This window comes from Pleuronectes platessa, chromosome 4 (genome assembly GCF_947347685.1).
Source record: "Pleuronectes platessa chromosome 4, fPlePla1.1, whole genome shotgun sequence".
In the NCBI taxonomy this organism is placed as follows: Eukaryota; Metazoa; Chordata; class Actinopteri; order Pleuronectiformes; family Pleuronectidae; genus Pleuronectes; species Pleuronectes platessa.
In genome coordinates, this window is record NC_070629.1 from 10,037,381 (window position 1) to 10,058,337 (window position 20,957).

At 42.0% G+C, this 20,957-nt stretch overlaps 2 protein-coding genes across 6 annotated transcripts; one reads left to right on the forward strand and one right to left on the reverse strand.

The window, feature by feature from the left end:
- Nucleotides 1-1,029: 1,029 nt before the first annotated feature.
- On the reverse strand, nt 1,030-9,133 carry asphd2 (aspartate beta-hydroxylase domain containing 2). Of its 5 annotated transcripts, none has more exons than XM_053421017.1 (5): nt 8,719-9,133; nt 7,959-8,102; nt 4,302-5,508; nt 3,755-3,868; nt 1,030-3,535 (listed from the first exon to the last, which is right to left on the reverse strand). In XM_053421017.1, the coding sequence occupies exons 3-5, from the start codon at nt 5,164-5,166 to the stop codon at nt 3,405-3,407; spliced, it is 1,110 nt and encodes a 369-aa protein (XP_053276992.1). In that variant the 5' UTR covers nt 5,167-5,508; nt 7,959-8,102; nt 8,719-9,133; the 3' UTR covers nt 1,030-3,404. The 5 variants fall into 5 exon arrangements, with proteins under 5 accessions (XP_053276992.1, XP_053276991.1, XP_053276988.1 ...); XM_053421016.1 differs by lacking the exons at nt 7,959-8,102; nt 8,719-9,133 and adding exons at nt 6,625-6,695; nt 6,819-6,947; XM_053421013.1 differs by lacking the exons at nt 7,959-8,102; nt 8,719-9,133 and adding exons at nt 6,621-6,695; nt 6,819-6,947.
- Nucleotides 8,957-19,277, forward strand: ggt5a (gamma-glutamyltransferase 5a). The gene is made up of 12 exons (XM_053421012.1): nt 8,957-9,243; nt 9,651-9,778; nt 9,866-9,961; nt 11,283-11,469; nt 11,561-11,721; nt 11,938-12,084; nt 12,891-13,018; nt 13,945-14,129; nt 14,223-14,314; nt 15,969-16,075; nt 16,256-16,366; nt 16,822-19,277. The coding sequence occupies exons 1-12, from the start codon at nt 9,077-9,079 to the stop codon at nt 16,966-16,968; spliced, it is 1,656 nt and encodes a 551-aa protein (XP_053276987.1). The 5' UTR covers nt 8,957-9,076; the 3' UTR covers nt 16,969-19,277.
- The last annotated feature ends 1,680 nt before the right edge of the window (nt 19,278-20,957 follow it).

Below are 20,957 nucleotides of genomic sequence, written 5' to 3' on the forward strand. Positions count from 1 at the left end.
CTCATCAGCCCACACACAAGCCTGACTTTTGACAAAAACACACATTTATACACATTTTTAGTGACATGCAGCTGAGAACAGAAATCCTTCCTCTGGCCCTCGACAATGGTTGATTTCAAAACATCCCTGAGGACGACAAGTTGTGTGAATAGTGTGAATTTAGTGGTGGATAATGAGTCACATTTTCCTCTGTATTGCTCTTATTACGATGAGTTAAGAATCTCTATACTACATGAAATGTCTGTCCAAATGCAGTAATGTTCTGGTGCTCCGATGATGACACGTTGTGTTTCGCTCTCTCTCTCAAACACACAGAAGGCTCCACTCTGGATACAAGGCAGTAATCTAAGAATAACTACTATTGTCTTCTTTGATGATTCAACAGCTGCAACAAAAACAATTCTGTGTCCACAAAACATGCACTCTATAAATACCATCACTGCTGTCTTCCTACATGAGTCAGCCTATATGTATTTTTTATTATTGGTGATAATTGGCACATCAACATGTGTCTTCATCCATCGACAGATGTGGAGAAAGGGAACGTACCATTGGAGATCCCATACAGTGAAGGATGCTGATGCTGTGTATGGAATCCATTTTTCCTTGGCTCTGGAGAAAGTTTATTTTTGAACCCATGAAGTAACAATGACCCTACTGATTTTATGTATGCATTGTTCTTGTTGCCTCAGCGCTTTAATGCTGTCCATGCTGAGGCTACAAAGCCTGGCAGTAAATAGCTGCTGCTATAATGAGAAATCAGAGCAGTGACAGCATCGTTGCATGCCAACGCCTCCCGGTGCCGCTGCATCCAAACTGCACCTGTCTGAGAGGAAGCAACGCAATAAATTTTTTCCTCTTGCTTTAAATGGAAAAGTCTATCGTCGATACCAGAGTAGCAATTCTGCGCAAGAGGTATTTTTTTCTTCTGAAATGCTTCATTGAGCAGAATGTACTAGATTAAGTTCGTACCATGTGATGTCCACATCTCTCTTTCTGTGTAAAAGTGACACCTCTGACAACAGCTCGTTAGATAAGATACCATTTATTAAATGTACAGAAATACTGTTCAAAATCCACACAAGACTGTGTTAAAGCACAAATCTTTAATCCAAATGTAAACAATATGGTTGCCCCATCTTATACTGTAAAGCAAATGCTTCGGAATGACAGATTTCATTGTCTTAAGTGGATTTAAAGCACTCTTGATTTCAAATCTACAGTAGTTATGGACAGCTCAATGTGAGTGTCGGTGTCGTCCGATGTCGTAAACAACTTGAAAATGATCATACTTGTTAAAACATTGGAATTGACTCCATGATTATCTTGAATTGCAGTTGGACTTGTAAAGATGCTAAAGATGAATTTTCGCTACCTTTCCACACTGTGCACGAACGCCCATGAAGTGCTATCGTAGAATCCAGGGTTGTGGCTTTAACAATGGGCAACGTGTGGCGCTGCAAAAATGACAGAGTCCTAAAATAAAAAAACGTCACAGAACAACGGAGATAATACTTCGTAAACATTTTTACAGAATCTACAAATTCAATCTATCAAAATGATCTCATGGTTGGCTCTTTGAGAACGGAGAATGAAAATGCCATCACTTCAGCTGTAAAATCAAGACAACACAATAGTTATAGCATTGAAGACAATCATTTAAAAACATCTCAGACTGTTCAGTTGTTGTTGTTTTCTTTTAAGTCAACCCTATTTACAGAAATACAAACCTGATATCAAATACAAGCAAATTACAAGAGTTTAGTAAATTTACCAAAAACACTTCATATCCAGTGACACAGCACAGGCCGACTCACACAGTTGGACCTAAAAATGTGCTTCTCTAACCGTGTCTTGAGAAAGCAGGGCGGACTTTTCCAGAGAGCAGCACAATTAACTACCACACCAGCAGGAGTCGTCGAGACAGAGACGTCTGTAAACATTCATGTCGCGACTGACATTGGACCTCAAATATCAAACCACATGTGGATAAAATCTGTTTGCCTTAATAATGATTAACACAGGAACATGTCATAGATCTATCTGCAGTCGCCAGTTTTGTCAGGATGTTATTAAAATCCCAAACTGTGCACCCTGTCGCAAACCAAGATCCAAATTTGACTGAAACAAACACCCCTCATTGATTTATTGAATCCTCCTGTGTCAGTCTGTCAGTGAACGAACCAGTGGTCTACGAGTGCTTCCTCAACTTCAGTGTTACTTTAACACAAATACATTATGGAAGCTACAATCACTAAAATATACATTCTGCAAGCAGGCAAAAGTCAAATGTTTGTTGTGCGTCTGTTCGGAAATGAAAATATTTGAACCCATTGACAGTTGTGTCTTTGTCAGACACAAAATGATAAGCTGGAGTGGAACTGGATATGTTGAGTCATGTAAAAAGTTGAATGATCAAATATCTTAGCCCTTGCAGAAATGTATATGTGGGTGTACCTAGATAAGTCAGAGTAAAATAATCCATAGCATGTGTTAGATGTTTAGTGTAGTCAAGTCATGTGCTGTTGTGATTTGTGTGTCCTGACGCCTGGGAGGAGGTCGCGGCACGTAAAGGCTTGCCCAGCGACTGCAGTTCATGTAAAGCGAATAGAGCAGGTTGGCCTTATGGATCTCCTTAACTGTTTTCATTCACTGAGGATAAAATCCAGAGAACAGGCTACAGAGTTTACCCGTGGTCTCTCTTTCACACATGCACAACACAGTGGGAGGTCCTCAACGTTCCCAACAGCATCAAATCCCCCCTTTTATTTACGAGAGGTGGAGCAGCCGGGTGCAGCTAGCAGAGGCAGAAGTGACGTATTAACGCCGCTGCAGAGATCACTTGATCATGTTTACGATACTTTCGTCAGCTTTTATCACCACAATCTCTTTAACATCTTTGTCGGTGATTCTACGTATCGGATTCTATGGAGGCCAGTTGGATAAAGTCCGTAGAAACTGCGGAGCATCATCTGCTTCTGCTCCAACGGTAATTTCCCACCCCTCCACAAATTTCATGGATATTGGTTCTGTAGTTTTTGCGTAATCCTGCTAACTAACAAACAGCAATGAAAGAAATAACCTCACATGTCTCTGCTATGGTTTTAATACACGCAAGTAAAATGTTTGCGTAAACAATCGTGCACCTGCTAAGGTTTGAAGTACTTTCACGTATGGCTGTCTTTCAGTCTACAGGCAAAAACATGAGCATGATTGATAAAAGAGGCCCAATGTTTCGTCATCTGCTAAGAAGAGCTACGACCGATACTGTATATGTACACAGTGAAAGTGAGAGCTGGTCTGGAGGCAGAGAGAGCAAGAAAAAGACGAGTTGCTCCCCAATCCTACAGACACCTCTCTAAAGGCCATCCGTCTCTCGCTTGGACATGGTTTCTCACTCACACCTATTTCCCTTCCCTGTCCTCTAAGCGGCCAGGAGTAAAAATGTAGTCCAGGGCTTGTCTCTCAGCAGCGGCCACGTTGGGGTGCCACAGGTCCACCATGAAGACCACCCTGGGGCCGTCCTCTTCACCGCCTGCAAACACAAAGGGAAACACCACAGGAGGAGAATCAAGAACCTTATTTTGTCACTGTTTTGAACAGGAACCCATATCAAACTCATTAAAACAATATATATACATTTTCTTAAGTGATATTGGTTTATAGCCTTTTTGGGACAATCCTCCTTCATGAAATAAGTAAAAAGAAGGGGGCAGAGTGCAGTAAAATATTTTACATTGTAATCCCTTCTTACCCTCGTGAAAGGCCCTGTGGAGGAAGGAGTCGTCAAAAAGCAGACAGCTGCCCTCGGACCAGCACTGTGGCTCTCCACCGACCACGAGCTCACAGGAAGGGGGAACTCTGAGACCTGCACAAGAAAGACATAAACAGTCCATCCATGGGTCAGGCTAAATACAAGGCAGTTTGTGTTGCTAGGAAATCTCACATGTGACACATCCCTCACTAAATGTTCTATTGGCAGAGATTGATAATAAAATGTTTACACTGGTGTTTCTAATCGTCACTAAATTCTACACACTGAACCTTCAAAGCCTGTATCATTATACTGTGCTGTATTAAAGCATCCTGCAAAATATACTTTCTACACAGCAAACTACAGAGTACAGAGGCAAATATATCAAAAGGTGCAATGAAAACAAAATTTCACCCATGTTCTTCCGTCAATTTAAACTCTACAGCAGCTGACTCACTTCACCTCTTCTCCTTATTGAAATCATCTGCTGTTGTGTTGCATTCAGTGCCTCATATATCACAAAGCTGTAAACACTTCACTCTCTTACCCAGGTGGCAGCGCAGCCTGACATTTGTCGGACCATAATGCTCAGTGATCAGAGCTCCGGGCGTCAGCACAGAGAAGCAGGCGTTGCCGAACACGTTGTTGGCGATGAAGGTGCGCAGCTGTCCCAGCACCCTCCACGCCCGTGGACATCTCCTCACATTAAGAACCAGAGGGGTGCCTTGGTTGACTAGGTAATAGGTCCACCACTGCCCGCGGGGAGTGCTGTTGACCTTCCACCCCGGTGGGAGAGAGGAGCCGCTGCGGGCCGGAGGCTGGTGGTAGATGCTCTCAAACTCAGCCAGAAGGGCGGGGAAGCTCTGCTCCAGCAGCTCCACGTCATGCCTCTGTATCTCCCTGGAGAAGAAAGGCGCTGACGGCAGGTCGGGCAGAAAGAAGACCTCCGGCCGCTGGATGGTTGGTCTGCTGTTAAGGTAGCGGCCTTGATCGCGGACTCCTTTGTGCACCCTGCCCATACCTGACCAGGTGTAGCGCTTGGCGTAATCCTGCAGGCTGTGGTAGAGCCTCTGGTTCAGGCTTTCCCCGGCACTGGTGCAGCGGAAACAATCGGACGACTGGCAGAAAGCGAAGCCGTTCTGCTCTTCCAGCAATGATCCGAGTTTCCCTTTGCCCCTGCCACGACAGTCTGTATTCATGAAGCCCCCCACAACGCCTCCAATCCGGCCAGGCCCGGCCAGATACCTCCCACGCAGGGGGCTCGAGCCGTGCTCCCGGCCCACCCTGTAACAATACCACATGAACAGCAGCAGCACGCACATGGCTATAGCCAAAGCACAGATCTCACACTCCCTCACAGACTGCATCCCTCCAGCCACCATCTCCCTCACACTCTCCAGCGACCACTCCATCTCGGCTCGCTTCTGGATTGCTGAATCTGAAGTGAGGGGTAACAAAAAGTGCTGATGGAAGTGTTAACACGTCTTTTCTTGATCGCAACTGAAAGGGGCCTTAAACTGCACACAGGGCGTTAGTGGGACTGGTGTCAGGCAGCTCGTATCCCCCCCCCCGAGTGTAAACAGTCTGCTGATTTGATCTGACACACTCGCTCTTCTGTGCTAGCATTTCAGCACTCTGCAGTGAGGGATGCGTTCTCCTCGCATGGCGTCTGGCTGTGCGGTATTTGTGCTGCTCCCTCTCTCGTTCTCTCAGACAAATGCAGACAGACACCGCGCCTTGGGGTGATCTGTTCTCTGGAAAACAAACAGAAGGAGAGAAAGAAGGGGATGAGAGGGGAAGAGGACGCTTGTAACTGAGAAGAGTTAAATCAGAAGAGTGCTGAGACTGATCCTAATGCCGTAAAACTAATACTTGATGTTAATGTGTGTGAAATCATATGCAGGAACATCTTGACACTTTTGCGTTGTGTCTGTGAAAAGAAACGTTGCTGCTGCTCTGGGTTTGACAGCATCCTGTGTGCAGCTCATGTAAAAACACACCTGCTGGAAGTCACACACACACACACACACACACACACACACACACACACACACACACACACACACACACACACACACACACACACACACACACACACACTTTGGGGACTATTTGAATGTCAACTCTCCACACACACCCCTGCGCTGCACTGTGTAAAACCATGAGTCACAGGCACAGTGCTGCATTTAAGAGACATCTCTTCCTCTTGTATATATTTTGGCCCACTCCCCACCCTCACACACGTGCACGCGCACTAAACAGTGCATTGAGTAAACATAAACAGTGTTGCCACCCACCCACATTTCATTTAATTGGCATTCATAGGTTTCTCAGCAGGAGCTGCATAAATAGATGAATAGGGTAGGTTGGGGGTGGTAGTCGGTGTAATCTGCCTCAGAAACACAATACAGACTGGTTTAAATGGGTGTGATTATATAATGGTAATGGACCAGCAAACAAAACGCGAGGAAGTGCAATGCGTCAGCTGTGATCGGAGCTCCACGGTGCGCCCCTCACCAAAAATGGTCGGGCAATCCTGCTCCAATAGATCCTCCCCCATCCTGCCTGACAGCGTCAAGACGCCCCCACACTCCCGCTGCATTTCAGAACCATCACACCCAACCATAAAACCAACACACACACACACACACACACACACTCACACACACTTATTAGCTTTGCTCCTCCAACACTGCCTCCATGTTATCTGGCCACTGGAGCTGCTGCAACCAGGGGCCATGGTGCCACACAAAGTGCTGGCCACACATATGGATGAGCTATAACGCCCCAATAACCCACGGTAAACAAGCAGCTTTCCACGTTTCCCTCGTGGATGGTTTGTTGCACAGGTTTGCATGATCCATACCTACTCAACATTCATGGCTGTGGCCGCTGGAGAGGAGAGGCGCACAGGTGTTTCCCCAGGCGAAGCTGCGCACCACTGCAGTGGACAGAGCAGACGGAGATCACTTGCCAACATAATAGGGAAAACGCACAAAAGAAGTCCCGAAGGAACCGACACGCATCGTACTCTGGAGGAAATACAATACAAAAGCTGTCCTACCGACGGGTCGACTCCCGGTCTGCCTGTCTGTGGTGCACGGCAGCGTCAGATAGGCTTTCACACTATATTGTTGTAAATAGTCAAGCTCCACCGGAGGAAGACACCCAACGTCAAGAGACAGGAGGATCATACAACAGTACTTCCAGTCGCACCCTTTCAAAATAAACGTCATGGTGAGGCATGGTTTGCTGAATGATTTCATTCAGCAAAAAAAGCAAAGGAAGCGACAGAACTCCAAGCACCTCCCACCTCACACAAGACCACAGTGCAACAAGTTCAAGGTTGGCTGCTCAACAATTGACAATAATAAGGATTCGCCTACTCGACCTGGTAAAGCCCATTGACTGTTTATAAAGATGGACGATGCATCGATGTATCTCTATTTCCTCGCACTATCCAGAAAGGGAGCCAAAAATATCCTGATCATGAACGCTGCCATCTTGTGCATGTGGAGGCATAGTCTGCTCAGTATCAATCAGGGGATGGAATTGCAGTAGAGAGGTTCCCTTGATACATAAGCTCAACCTAACGTGAGTCAGTCTCAGCTGTCAATCAAGATGTTTCACCTCGTTTCCATAGGATCAAATAAAATTTGCACTTGGACATACATAATTGTGATAAGAACAACCTAAAATGTCAGAAAACCATCTTTTAAAATGTAGTTTTTGTGTACTTCATGACTTCTGACCTATACTGCAGCCAGCCACCAGGTGGTAATTGAGACACATTGGCTACACTTTTGGGGAGTTGTCATGTCGTCCATCTTTATATACAGTCTATGGTAAAGCCTTGACACTGGAATGCCTATTTTAAAGTCATGGCCATAAATAAATTGCAAGTAGCTATAATGTCAACAGAAGTTAAAAAAATTGTGTCCTGACAGAAATTAAAATACTATATAGTTATGAATATTATTCCTGCCATTACATACCACTAAATCTTAAAACAAAAACCTGAATAGTCAACTTAGGCACTGAGCATTTTTACCAATTGCTATTTAAAAGTTCGACAAACTGAGTAGTTAGTAAAATGACTGGCTGAAAATCTGACAATGAAAGTGCAACACAACAAAAAGCCTACAGTTTCACACTGAAAGCCAACTGTTGTATATTCATTCTTTTCTTTTGAAGGAAATCTTACCTTATATCCGGTACAGCTCTGGTTCTATTTGGTGGACTTGACTCAGATGGAATCCTCCCTCTTCCGTGTGCCTCCTGAATCTCCCGTCGACTGTTTGTTGCGACTGCAGACAGCATTTCCCATGATGCAGTGCGGCTGTCTTGGCTTGAGTCCGCAGCGTCACAGAGCAGCAGTGTGATGATGATAGTTTAATACACAATAGGAAAACATGGTCAACACATTTAAACCCAGAAAGGGGCAACTACTTAGACCACATGCTGGGGAACATACCCCCCCCCCCCTCATGGCTGCCAGACCTGCTTCTCTCAACAGGACAGTAAAGACTAAAGATTAAATGATAACCATGGCACATGTGATCACTCTGAGTTTCCCTGACTGGTCTGTGTGTTTAATAAACTGACACACATCGGTCTGATGTAATACAAATAATTATAATAATTATAACAATAATAACATAATCATAATAAAATCATAATAATAACATAATAATATTAATAATACAGAATGTGTATTCATAACCCAGGAATTGAACACGGATTATATTTAAACATTGTTTGTCTTCTCCCCATCCAGCTGCTTGTTTCACTGATAATTTAATAATTCGTTCCCTAAGTACCCGGGGTCTTCTGTGTATTACAAACATTTATAATTCAAGCTAAGAAGCAAATTTTTAGTGAGTGATTTGAAGCAGTTTTCCCCAGCCAGGTCAGTAAAAACACTAAACAAAAACATGAATAACTTGTTAGTTGTGTGCACTCACCTGGCACCAAGCTTGGGATACACTGTAACAGTGCCCTAGAGGTGGAGGCTTACTGGGATCTGGAAAGTATGTGAATATTCCTGATGCCTGTCATCTGTTACCTGAGTTGAGTGGACACCTCACCAGTACAGTAATATACATTCAAATATAACAACAGCTTGTGCCCCCTCGTCTCCTCCAATTCCTCCTCTGGAGCTCCGGACCGAGGGCGGAGCCAGACCAGTCCGATGCAGACGCCCCTTCTGAATGGCACAACCGCACAGTCACTCAGAGGAGTTTTCTTATTTCAGGAGTGATAACCTGTAAAGGTCAGATGGCACTTTAATGAGCCCCGCAGAGACGTCTGCTACAATCATCCATGGCGAAGTCCAAGGCGAGGGTGTACACCTGGTGCGCGCTGCTGCTTCTCTGCGTGCTCGTCTTAATTGTGTGTCTTGCTGTATTTGTGAGACGCAAGTGTCCAGCCGGGACCTTCTCACGTGCTGCAGTGGCCGCAGACTCTCGGACGTGTTCAGAGATTGGACGGTGAGTTTCACTTCTGCTGTGTACTTGGATCATTTGTTCTGCCCAGTGGGTTTACGCACGCTTTACGCAGAACAAACAAAGCCAAACTTTGCACTTTTTCAAGAATAACCTCACCTACAAATTCAAAGCGTGGTTAAATACATTTTACTTTATATTAACTTTATATTTGTTTTGTTTTATTTTGTTGTTTTATATTGTTGTTTCTACGTTTTCAAAAATTCTTAGAACAAAAACAGCGGCATTTGTAAAATGCCTCACCCACTGGTTTAAACACCAGTAGGTGTTAAAACAAGTCTTGTCTCTAAATAACAAGACCAGCCGGTGAATAACAAACATACCTTACCTGGTATGTGCAGCAGTAGTAAAATGAGGTCATAATGACAGTAATTAAGTGTGAAATCTTTTAGGGACATCCTCCAACGAGGGGGCTCAGCAGTAGATGGCGCCATTGCTGCGCTGCTGTGCACCTCCATCATCAACCCTCAGAGTATGGGCCCTGGAGGGGGGTCCATATTCACTGTGATGGACAGCTCTGGTAACACACACATATGCATGCATCACTGCAATACAGCAGAGCCAATGATGCCCTGCTGAGGTGATGAGTTAATATGTCCTTTCATAGGTAAAGTGAAAATCATCAACGCCAGAGAGACCGTACCACAGAAGTTTAAACCTGACCTGCTCAACTCATGTCCCAAGACCTTCCAGTTGCTGTCAGGTAACACTCTGACCTTAAGACATCTCTTTGATTTATCTTTCTGATTCCTCTCCTCGGGAGGCTGTCCTTGTTTTTCGTGTTCAGCCTGTTGTGTGAGATATTTAGTCACTGGGTCACTCTGCTCCTGCATTCTCACTGAAGGAGGCCACATAAACATTTTCGTTCCATATGTCAGACTCTTCAGCTTGGTTCTCATCAGGAGAGCTGCTATGTTTATCACAGCAGGACACCAAGTTGAAAGATTAATGTCGGGTCCAGCCATTTAGATGTTATATGTCCTTTCCTGGACCTGCATATGCATTTGTACATACACGCACAGACTCGCACACACACGCACGCGCGTGCTCACAAACACAAATGTGAAAGTGAAATCTTTGTTTATAATAGAACACAATTCAAATAGAACAAAAATGCAATAACATGTTCCCTTTCACTGAGGCTGGTCCGGTCTTCACTGTGCTCAGCGATGTAATTCAATATCCTCTTTTAAATCTCTTCTTAAAAATCCCTTTTTATTTACTGAGGGTATTCATTGTAATGTTCTGGATTTCATTCACTTTTATTATTTTTCTTTACTGTAAAGCATCTTCATGATTATTTCCTCATTGCTGAAAGAGGTTATAATTTCCTAAGATAAGGTTTATTTATATAGTAGGAGGAATAAGCCAAAATATAAGAAAAACAAACAACAAACATACAAAATTTCAAGCATAAACCAACACTTTCTCTTTAGTTTTTTGATGTTACTTTGGGATGTGCCTTGATAGAATGTCTGTTGTGATCAGAGGCTAATTGAATTAAAGGGAATTGAATTGGAGAAGAGGGAAAACATTTTTCAATTCATTGACATATCATAATTTGTCTCGTAGGGCTTATTTAGGTGTGACATCCCGTCTTGTTTTAATCATATAGTCCATGATCAGCCGCCACCATGATCTTGATCCTCCACCACGATAATGTATAAGAGGTCATTGAAATGCCTCTTAACTTAAAAATATATAAATATTGTATTACATGATGTACAAAAAGCTTATGCATCTGTCATCGGTCGATATGGAGTTTGGTTTTGTCCAGTGGTTCCCAACTTCATGGTCAGGTCCCCTCCAAATGTAGATGTGGGGGGTCGTGAGAAATTAACGTGGTCAAAAGAGAGATATCGTAATATGAAATAATAGTTCTTAGATCACATTTCTACCATCGACCTCCATCCATCTGTCCATACCAATTTATCGATTATTATTTATTCACATGAAAGGGTTGGACGCTGTAACGAACTGCCCTTCTGGAATTATTAAAGTTGTCTGAATCTCTATCCCTCCAGGTAGCCAATGGATTGGGGTCCCAGGGGAAATTCGAGGATACGAACAGGCGCACAGGCTTTATGGGAAGTTGCCGTGGGCCACCCTCTTCCAGCCGACCATCCTACTGGCCAGGGAGGGCTTTCCCATCCCTCAAATCCAAGGTCGATACATCTCACACGTTGATACGAACCAGACCCAGGCACTGCGGTACGAAACAAACCCACAGAAACATCAATTATAAACATTTCACCATCCCTGTAACTGAGGGATGTGTTCTTTCTCCTTGTTTGCCCTTTAGGAAGTTATTTTCAGATAAGGACGGGAACTTGCTGAAGACTGGCAACACAGTGAGGTTTGAGAAACTGGCCGACACCTTTGAGATGATTGCAAATCACGGGGCAGACGTCTTCTACACTGGGAGAGTGGCAGAGGATTTAATCCGAGACATACAGGAGGCAGGTATTGTGAGGTTTCATTGTATTCTCTTTCCTCGCTCTGTCCTCTCTCTGCCTGGCACACTGATCTAATTAGAAATGACCAAATCACTTGAAGCACTGCAGTGGTCCTTCACAGACTTCAGTGTGGGCTGCCTGGATCCATTAAAAATCTCAATTACTTTGAGCTCAGCTGCGTTTTCACTCAGCAGAACCATTTGTTTGTGATATTCTCGCTCAGGAGGAATGCTCTCGATGCAGGACCTGGCGTCGTACAGAGCTACAGTGACTGATGCGTGGGCTGTTCCTTTGGGAGAGTACCAGATGTACATACCTCCACCCCCTGCAGGCGGCACCATCCTCAGCCTCATCCTGAACATCCTCAAAGGTCCCTGTTGTAAATAGACTGCAGAGCTGCTGCTCATCTTCACTTTCACATCACATAGCGTGGAAGCTATATTCGTGCTTTGAACAGATCCGTCCAAATGAATGCCTTCATGTTGTTGACTCAAATAACGAGAAAGGGTTGGTTTGAATAAGGATGGAGTATTGGGGACTGATACCAGCATTAGGTGGTAAAACATTTCTGATATGATACATCAACAGATACATATGTAATAATAATGTCAGTAATGATTCCTAAGATGCTTTTATCAAAACCCTGGCAAATGTTATTGAGACTTGATATTTTACAGTTTAACCATATATATATATATATATACCCTAAAATAAATAAAACAAACAAAAAGAAAACCCAAATGCAACTAAAGATATACAATTTGAATCAAAGAATGTATGCAAATATAACATAAATGCACATCTTTTTGCATTGTTTATTTTTTATATCGACGCATATTGGCAAACATAAAGGCTAATACTTATAATATATATATATATATTAATATATTATTTTGATAGTTCACTTCCCCCAGGATATAGACCACATCACTGTCCTCTAATAACCAACAGTCGAAAACTATAAGCTGCGTATAAAACCTCTCCAGCCGCGTTTGTCTTTAGAGATAAAAATTGCAACGATTATCACGTCCTGAACAAAACACATCAAATAATGACAAACAAATTTGAAGCAGTTGAAATGAGTTTCTTTGTTTCATGATGTCAATGCACATCTTGGGAGGGAGGATTGTCTCAAGTTGAACCAACCAAAAGAGCACAGATTGTTTGTATTTACAGGATATGGCCTGAATTCAGCGTCTCTGACAGGGGAACTGAAGACTCTGGCGTATCACCGCTACGTTGAAGCCTTCAAGTTTGCCAATGGACTGAAGAAACACATCCATCCACAGCTCACGTCAGAACAAGTGAGAATCGCAAAATGCTCGAGTGAATATGGGAACACATATTTACACATGTCATTGCTGTACACATCACCATTACACTAAAGGAGTTAAGTTTAGTTAAACCTTGTAGCCAAAGATGGAAGAAGTATTTAGATTGTTTTATTGAAGTATTGCTCTAATGTAGAAGTCCTTCTGTGAAATGTCTAGTCAGTGAAATGTAATTCGATTATTAAGAGTAAATCTAATTGTTTTGCAGATTAGCTGCAGCTTGAGCTCATTCCAAGTACCTTATATACTGATAGTGGGTTTGCTTAGAACAGGACATCTGAAAAGGAGAGAAATTAAACTGCAAAGCAACTAATGCTCTCAAATAAAGACAGGCTCTACTCTAGTTAGATGTACAATGTCCTCCTCTGCAATAGAGCAGAGCAAATATACACAGCTACATTAAATGGAAAGATACAAGCGAGGTATTATTATGCTTCAAAATTACACTCACTTGAGCATCACTTGACTAAATACCTTTACTCTCCACAGTGCAAGAACTCTTCAGTGTTCAAGTGAGGCTCACAGGTTATCTAACATGTCAGTCAACATATCAACAGACCTCATGAGGACACTAAGCTAACATGCTTGGTTGTAACGCAGACTTTGTTGTTTTTGCGACCAAAGAAACTTGTGTGAGGTTGTGTGTCATCTCAAGATTCAAGATTCAAGATTTTTTATTGTCAAATGCACAACAATAACATTAAGCAGTCGCTGGCAGTGAAATGCTTGAGTCTCCTGAGCAGGGGGAAGAGTCGAGACAAAAACTGGTGTCAGTTACATCTATCCATCCACTCATCCATCCATCCATCCATCCATCCATCCATCCATCCATCCATCCATCCACCAATCCTTGAAATCTGTGACACATGCGTTTGGTAAGTTCACTGCACTTTCCGCAGATGGCGAAGAAATTCACAGAGGACAGCTTTGCCGACAACATACGCAACTTGATCAGCAGCGACAAGACTCACGATCCCCAGTACTACAACATCACCCCGCACCTGGACAGTGTGGGCACCACGCACGTGTCGGTGCTGGCTGAGGACGGATCTGCTGTGTCCGTCACCAGCACCATCAACCACATGTCAGTACCTGCAAAGACAGCAACAAAAGTAGAGGAATGATTTAATATCAACTGTCATAGTTTGATGATTCAGTTTATGTACTTTCTTTGCAGCTTTGGCTCCAAGGTCTTCTCTCCGAGCACCGGAGTCATCCTCAACAACGAGCTGTCCGACTTCTGCGGCCGAGTCGACAATCTCTTTCCTGGTAACCCGATCATTTTCATATTCATTCATATTCATACAGTATCTTTCTGTTCTTTGTTAACCAGGACGTCTGAGGATGGAGCACGTTACAGTTGTAAAAAAAAACTCTCATTTCTAGGAGCCTTTAATGAGTTATCCAATGAGCAGAATGTATTGAATTGATTAGATGTTCTGAGATAGTAAGTGCTGCAGGGGGGGGGGGGGGGGGGGGGGGGGGGGGTTTACTGTATCTGAGACCTCAGAATGTGCACTACATATTATTCAACGTGATATTAAGTAAAGATCTTTTTATCATGTAACTTCTAGACATATTTACTGGTCCTGGAGACGTTGGACACCTTAAACTATTTAAATTTAATGAATTGGGGCACCAATGTTTAACAGCCCCCTTCATGAAACCACATTTAAGTTCAATACAAACTTGGATTTGCACCAAATTACACACACATATAAATATAAGTCCTCTTAAAATGCCTTATTTATTTCATCAAGATCCATGAATTATCAGCGCAAATGTGGGATCACACTCAATGTAAAATAAAAAAATTTAATAATCCTGGATGCGCTGCAAAATTGAATGGGTTCTCTCCAGACACATACAACATCCTCCCACCAAGTTTTGCACTAATCTGTCCATTAGTTTCTTTGTTAACCCGCTAACTAACAAAAACAATAGCAAAGCAGTTGAAAACATAACCTCCTTGGTGCATGTATAAAATTATTATTGCCATGTTCTCTATCTGATTACTGTTAAAGTAGTTTTTGGCAGCATTGCCTTCCTTAACCCTAAATCAATCTATTGGGATGTCTGTGGAGAGTTAATCAGGTATAAGAACTCCCAATGGTCTGACTAAACCCACACATGATTAACATCACAATGTAGATTTCTTTGTCTCTGACTATTTGAGACACAATGTTACTCAGGAGAGCACATACCTCAAGTCCAGTCCCCCTAAATCCAATCAAGCTGCTTGCACCAAAGAGGGCAGTTTTTTCCTAAAAATATCTAAATTATTTCTTGAGAAAAGAAGAAAAACAGCTTGCAATGTTAAAGGTAGTGAAAAAAAGAAAAGAATACTGGATATGCCCCTGTAATAAAATCTGCTTCTTTGTTGACCCCTACCAAACGCTTCCACCTAGTTTAATTAAATCATTCTTTAGTTTTTGCGCAATCCTGCTTAATGGTAATTTCTGTATTTTGTATTATTTGGGGTTTTAATTGGTCAGAGGAGTAAAGAATAAGATCAGATGATTTTCCGCAAACATATATTATATTATATATTATATTGTTTCTTATATCAAGAACCCTAAAATATTCAGCATTTGTTAAACTGTTGAGATTAAATTAACATGAATTATTAAAAAACACTCAAATATGCATTGATATTGCCAAATTGGAGAGAGAGATTACATATGAAATGTCATTTGTTGGACATGTTTGATGAAAAGTATGAAGCTCAGAGTGAAACATTCACAACTGTAAGATGTCAGCTGGTGAACAAAGGTCAAGTCACAAAGGGATGGGCTTAAGAAAAGCCCCTCACGCTTTGATGGGAGCCTTTATAATAATTACCCTCTTGTTATCTTCACACTGATGAGTCTGAAATCTAGCCGTCTGTCCTGTCAGCCAAAGCCGTTTTGTTCTGTGTTCTCAGGGGATCAGCCTCCCTCCTCCATGTCTCCCGCCGTGCTGAAGTCTCGGTCGAAGACGCTGGTGATTGGAGCGACCGGGGGGAGCATGATAACGACCGGGATCGCCTCGGTACATGTCCATGGGCAATCACACTGAGTGCCATTAAGATAAATTGCTGCAGACCAATGCCCGTCACTGTTGTCATAGCAAGAGCTGTCCTCAGCAGTAACTTCAGCATGTCCACAATCCATTGTTTGATCATCACTTTTCCATTTGGATAATTAAAAATGATTATTGTCTCTCCTCCAGACGCTCATGAACCACCTTTGGTTTGGAAAGAGCCTGAAGGAGGCCATCGCTGCCCCTGTTGTTTTCATCGACTCTAAAAACGCACTGAGGTTTGAATCCAACTTTGACAAGGTACAACATTCACTGCATTTATCTGATAGTGACACATAATTACTTAAACCTTTTTTAAAATGAAAATAACATTGTGCGCATTGCTGTTCTGCTCATTATCTGTATATAACTTATTATATTATAATATAATATACAACATGTATGCCTCTTATTATGAAAATAATTAATTTACGTATATATATATGTGTACTTGCATTACTATTAAATATTCATACCATATTGTATTATTGAATTTATACAATACAATATACCTGTTGTGTACTGTGGCACCGCAATTTTTGCAATATTTGTAGTTAAAGGTGTGTATGTATATTTTTTTCATTATTTACATACTCTTTTTATTATTCCTTTTAATATATTGCTTTTATATTGTCTTTTTCATTCTGGCTATCTGCTGCTGTAACAAGTATATTTACACTGATCTTATCTTATCTTATCTTATCTTATCCCCACAGAATGTAATCAAGGCTCTTAAAGCTCTGGGACACAAGCAAGAGATGTCGAACATCTTCTACAATGTGGTCAATGCTGTGGAGCAGGAGAATGGCTGTATCTGTGCCGTGTCTGATGCCAGGAAACTGGGCCAAGCAGCCGGATACTGAGACAGCGAGTGAGTGACGTCGGATGCGTGGGATGGCCTGAAGGTTGAGGAGACCTTCCTGCTGCCGCGAACAGATTGTGTTTGTCCTGCTGGAAAATGATCACATGAGGCGCTGAACAACATGCGTCTTCAGCTGAACACTTACAGTTACATGTAGCGGTTAAAAACACGTGGCCTGTGATTGTTACTGTTACATGATGGATTTCTCTCTGTGACTGAACCCGACCTCCCACCACTCCCTTGTTCAGCTTATTTTTACATGTTCTTATCTCTTGAGCCATTTCTGACATATTTCTGTCGGAAAACTGAATTCAAACACTGATCAATGTTCATTCATTCCATTGCTGACATCATACAAATGATTTGATGTTGTTAATATCTGGGATACATGCTACTTTTCACTGTCTCACTAAATTAATAACTTGTTAATATCTGGTATCATGTGATATTCACTCTCAGTACTATAGCCCTGATTCTTCAGACCTAATTAGGGCTTTATATATTTTTTTTTAGGGGGCGGTTGTGGGCCTAGACATGCCTCAAAAACTCAGGAAGCTTTGTAAGAAATTCAAAAGTGGTAAAAATGTACGCATTCTGGAGTAATTTGAAATGGGCATGGCAAACTGTCTCAATAGCTTTCACAGATTTTCAGGAAATTGGGTACACATTCGTATCATGAACAGACGCACCAAAAACTCTCAAGGAGTATTATGAAAAAAGCAACATGAAGTCGAAAATTTGGGATTTAGTGGCCACTTTGGCCATTTTACACATTGCGTATTTCAACTCCTCCTAAAACTTTCATCAGATCAACCTCAGATTCGGTGAGGGTCATCTCAACAACATGGAGATTAAAACTAACTTGATCTTTGAGATTTAGTCACACAGATTGACCGTGGTGTGGCGTCAAACTTTGATTCCATGCCATCAAATCACAAGGCTGTTGTATCTGTATAATGTCACAGTAACAGTGATCATAGATTCCTTAGATGTCTTAGATGTTGCCAATGTGAAAGATTTATACGATCTCAACAGAAACAAGTGTTTTTGACCTGAACTGATCTATTAGTCTGTATGTAGTGATAGTGATAGCCCCACTGTCTGCCAAAACGAGGTAAGCCTAGTTTTAGAACTTTAATTCGATTAACATTACTTTTTCAGCGTGTGGTCCACACTTGATAGCGTGGTCCGTAATGCATGATCCAGCGCCCCGCTTTTCAGGGCCTAGACATGCTCTAAGACAAATTTAACCCCAAAACAATTTTGTATTATGGAGTAATTTGAAATGGTCTTGGCAAATTGGTCCTAACAGCGCCCTCTAAAGAGTAGCCCCCTGAGTCTGGTTTCACCGATCTTCACGAAATTCGGTTCTATGACCAGGCGGGAAAAATAAGTCTAAGCCAGCTATTTGATTAACACAACAGGAAGTCAGCCATTTATAATTTATGGCCATTTGGGCTATTTAACACGTTGTGTATTTTAATTGAACCTTTTTTGAGTTTTCATCACATGTTCTGACCGTGGTGTGGCATCAAAGTTTGATGATTATCCAAAAAATAGGGATTTATTATAACTCCACTGTGCAGTGTCCAATCAGCCTCAACCCTCTTTCACAAGATCACAGTGCTGAACAGATCCATATGTCAATATTGACTCATCGTCACAACACCACCTGCTGGCGACAGGAAGTGACATGTTTTATATTTTGATGCACTGCTCCTGGCTGCTTTACAATATACAGCTCAAGTTAGCTAAGACAAGTCATATGACCATGGTCAGAATTGTGACATTTCCTTAAACATTGAGATTCATTGTCCAATCTTCACTAAAATACTTTCCCATGATCAGAGTCGTGGCCTGAACAGCTCCATATTTCAATATTAAGTCTAGGTCATAGCGTCACCTACTGATTCACTGAGCCAAAAAAGTTTTTTTTGACTCCACTGTGCATTGTCCAATCGGCACCAAAATACTCAGTATATCGTGAAAGTGATAGCGCCACCTACTTATCAGCGTGAAGTGAAGTTGTTGTTACTCTACTGTACATTGTCCAATCGGCCCCAAATTGCTCACGCTTCATGAGAGCCCCGACCTGAACCGATCTAATTGATAGCGGCGAGGAAGTAGGCCTCGTTTTACAACTTTAATCGATTTACATTATATTTTCACCATGTGGTCTGCACTTGATGGCATGGGAATATTTGTATTACTTGAATACATTATACAGGAGCACATGAATTCATAATATGTATAATTCTTGACTTGTATTTATTGAGTTAAACACAAATAATAAAAAGTACCTGAAATGGATTTATTTGGTTTTTCCCAGTCCAGGTGTTGAAAGTCATATACGCAGGAATTGGGAAACTGAATATTTGAAGATTTAAATAGATAAGGATTATAGTTAAGTAAAACCTATGACAAAGACTAATAATAGAAAGTGCTTTTTTGGATGCACAAAGTTCCTTTTAACCTGAGGCCACGTCTGCTGAAATCTGCTCTGTAAATCTATTCCTTTGTTCCGTAATGTATTCCCAACAGCTTGCGTGACTTGTCAGGGCTGTTTTTCATAAATTATTTTTCATTTTTGTGCAGGAGCATGCTGCAGCTAGGGCAAGATAACCACATAAAATAGTGACTCACACAAACAGGAGAGCGGTAACCGGGAAAGTTTGTGAAGAAATATTATGCACAAATTCCACGTGAGCCACAGTTTCAAATCACACGTTAAATCAAGTTTTGTTTTTTGTTATATTTCATCAAAATCCTGTGCGACAAATCTAATCTGAAAGGAAAAGGTCAGATGATGAAGATCCAGGTGATTTTAGGGGCGGGCTCTGTTGCCCTGTCACATGGTATTTGCACTTCAGGGGTGCGACAGTCACACTGTGCCCTGACCTTATAGGAGCCACCTTTTATAAATGCCAAATTACCATGTCTGGCAGCAGGAACAAAAGGTTGCCAGGGGAAGATCATGGGTAGGGCCTCATGTGGTAACCACCCTGCCTTTTCCTGGTAAACTGTGGCAGGTCAGGCATTTCTCTGAAAGCACAGTGCAGCACGTATGATCCGCTGGCTCAGAAACCAGTACAACGCTCAGACAACCGATCCCAAACAGCACGGTCCAAGCTGATTTACTCTATTGCCCAATTTGCACACTAATCTGCATAAATAATACTGTTGGTTGTGAGCAGCTGCTCGTGACCCAGGAGTCAAAACCACTCAATGAACTCCTTTTTTCTCCTTTAAAATAAAACAGAACACTTTTAGTTTTGGACCAGTTTTATTGGCAGTCAGTGTTTGGCATGAGACGAATACACACAGACTACAACAGGGAAGAGTTTGACGTTGACTCACTAAAACATAAATTACAACAAAATGGTGCTGGTCATTATTCAGATGAAGCTTTCCACATAAAAGATTTCCACTATGCCACCGCCTCCCCTTTTTTTGCTTACTGCTCGCAGGGCACACTTTCATAGACATTAGAGTCATTATCATAATTAGGTGGACTAAAAGACGAAATACCAAATCAATAACACAAATAATTACAGCAGTAATTGGACGTATTACTTTTACAAACACGTAGAACACACACTTAAACAATTATCATATATCTGGTGAATGTTTGTAATGAACCTTGAGCTTGTCATCGTTTCATCTTAACGAGGTACGCCTTCACCTTCTGCCTTGTAAATATCTCTCTAATAAACCACAAGAATATGCTGTGGAGGAAACTTTAAAAATAAAAGTGTCTTAAAGTGCATTGCAGTGTTTCGGTCAGTCTAACTTAATCGTCATGTGCTACTGTAGAGGGACGATAACCAATAAATAACAGTCATGACTGTGCCTCATAACACACACAGGGTCGGTGGAGTTCAATAAACGGAGACGACAACATGTTTGTGGAGACGGATGTCAGGAGGAAGGGCAGTTTGGGCCTGGCCCATATTACAGCTGGAAATTGTGTCATAACTGCACTGAAACACT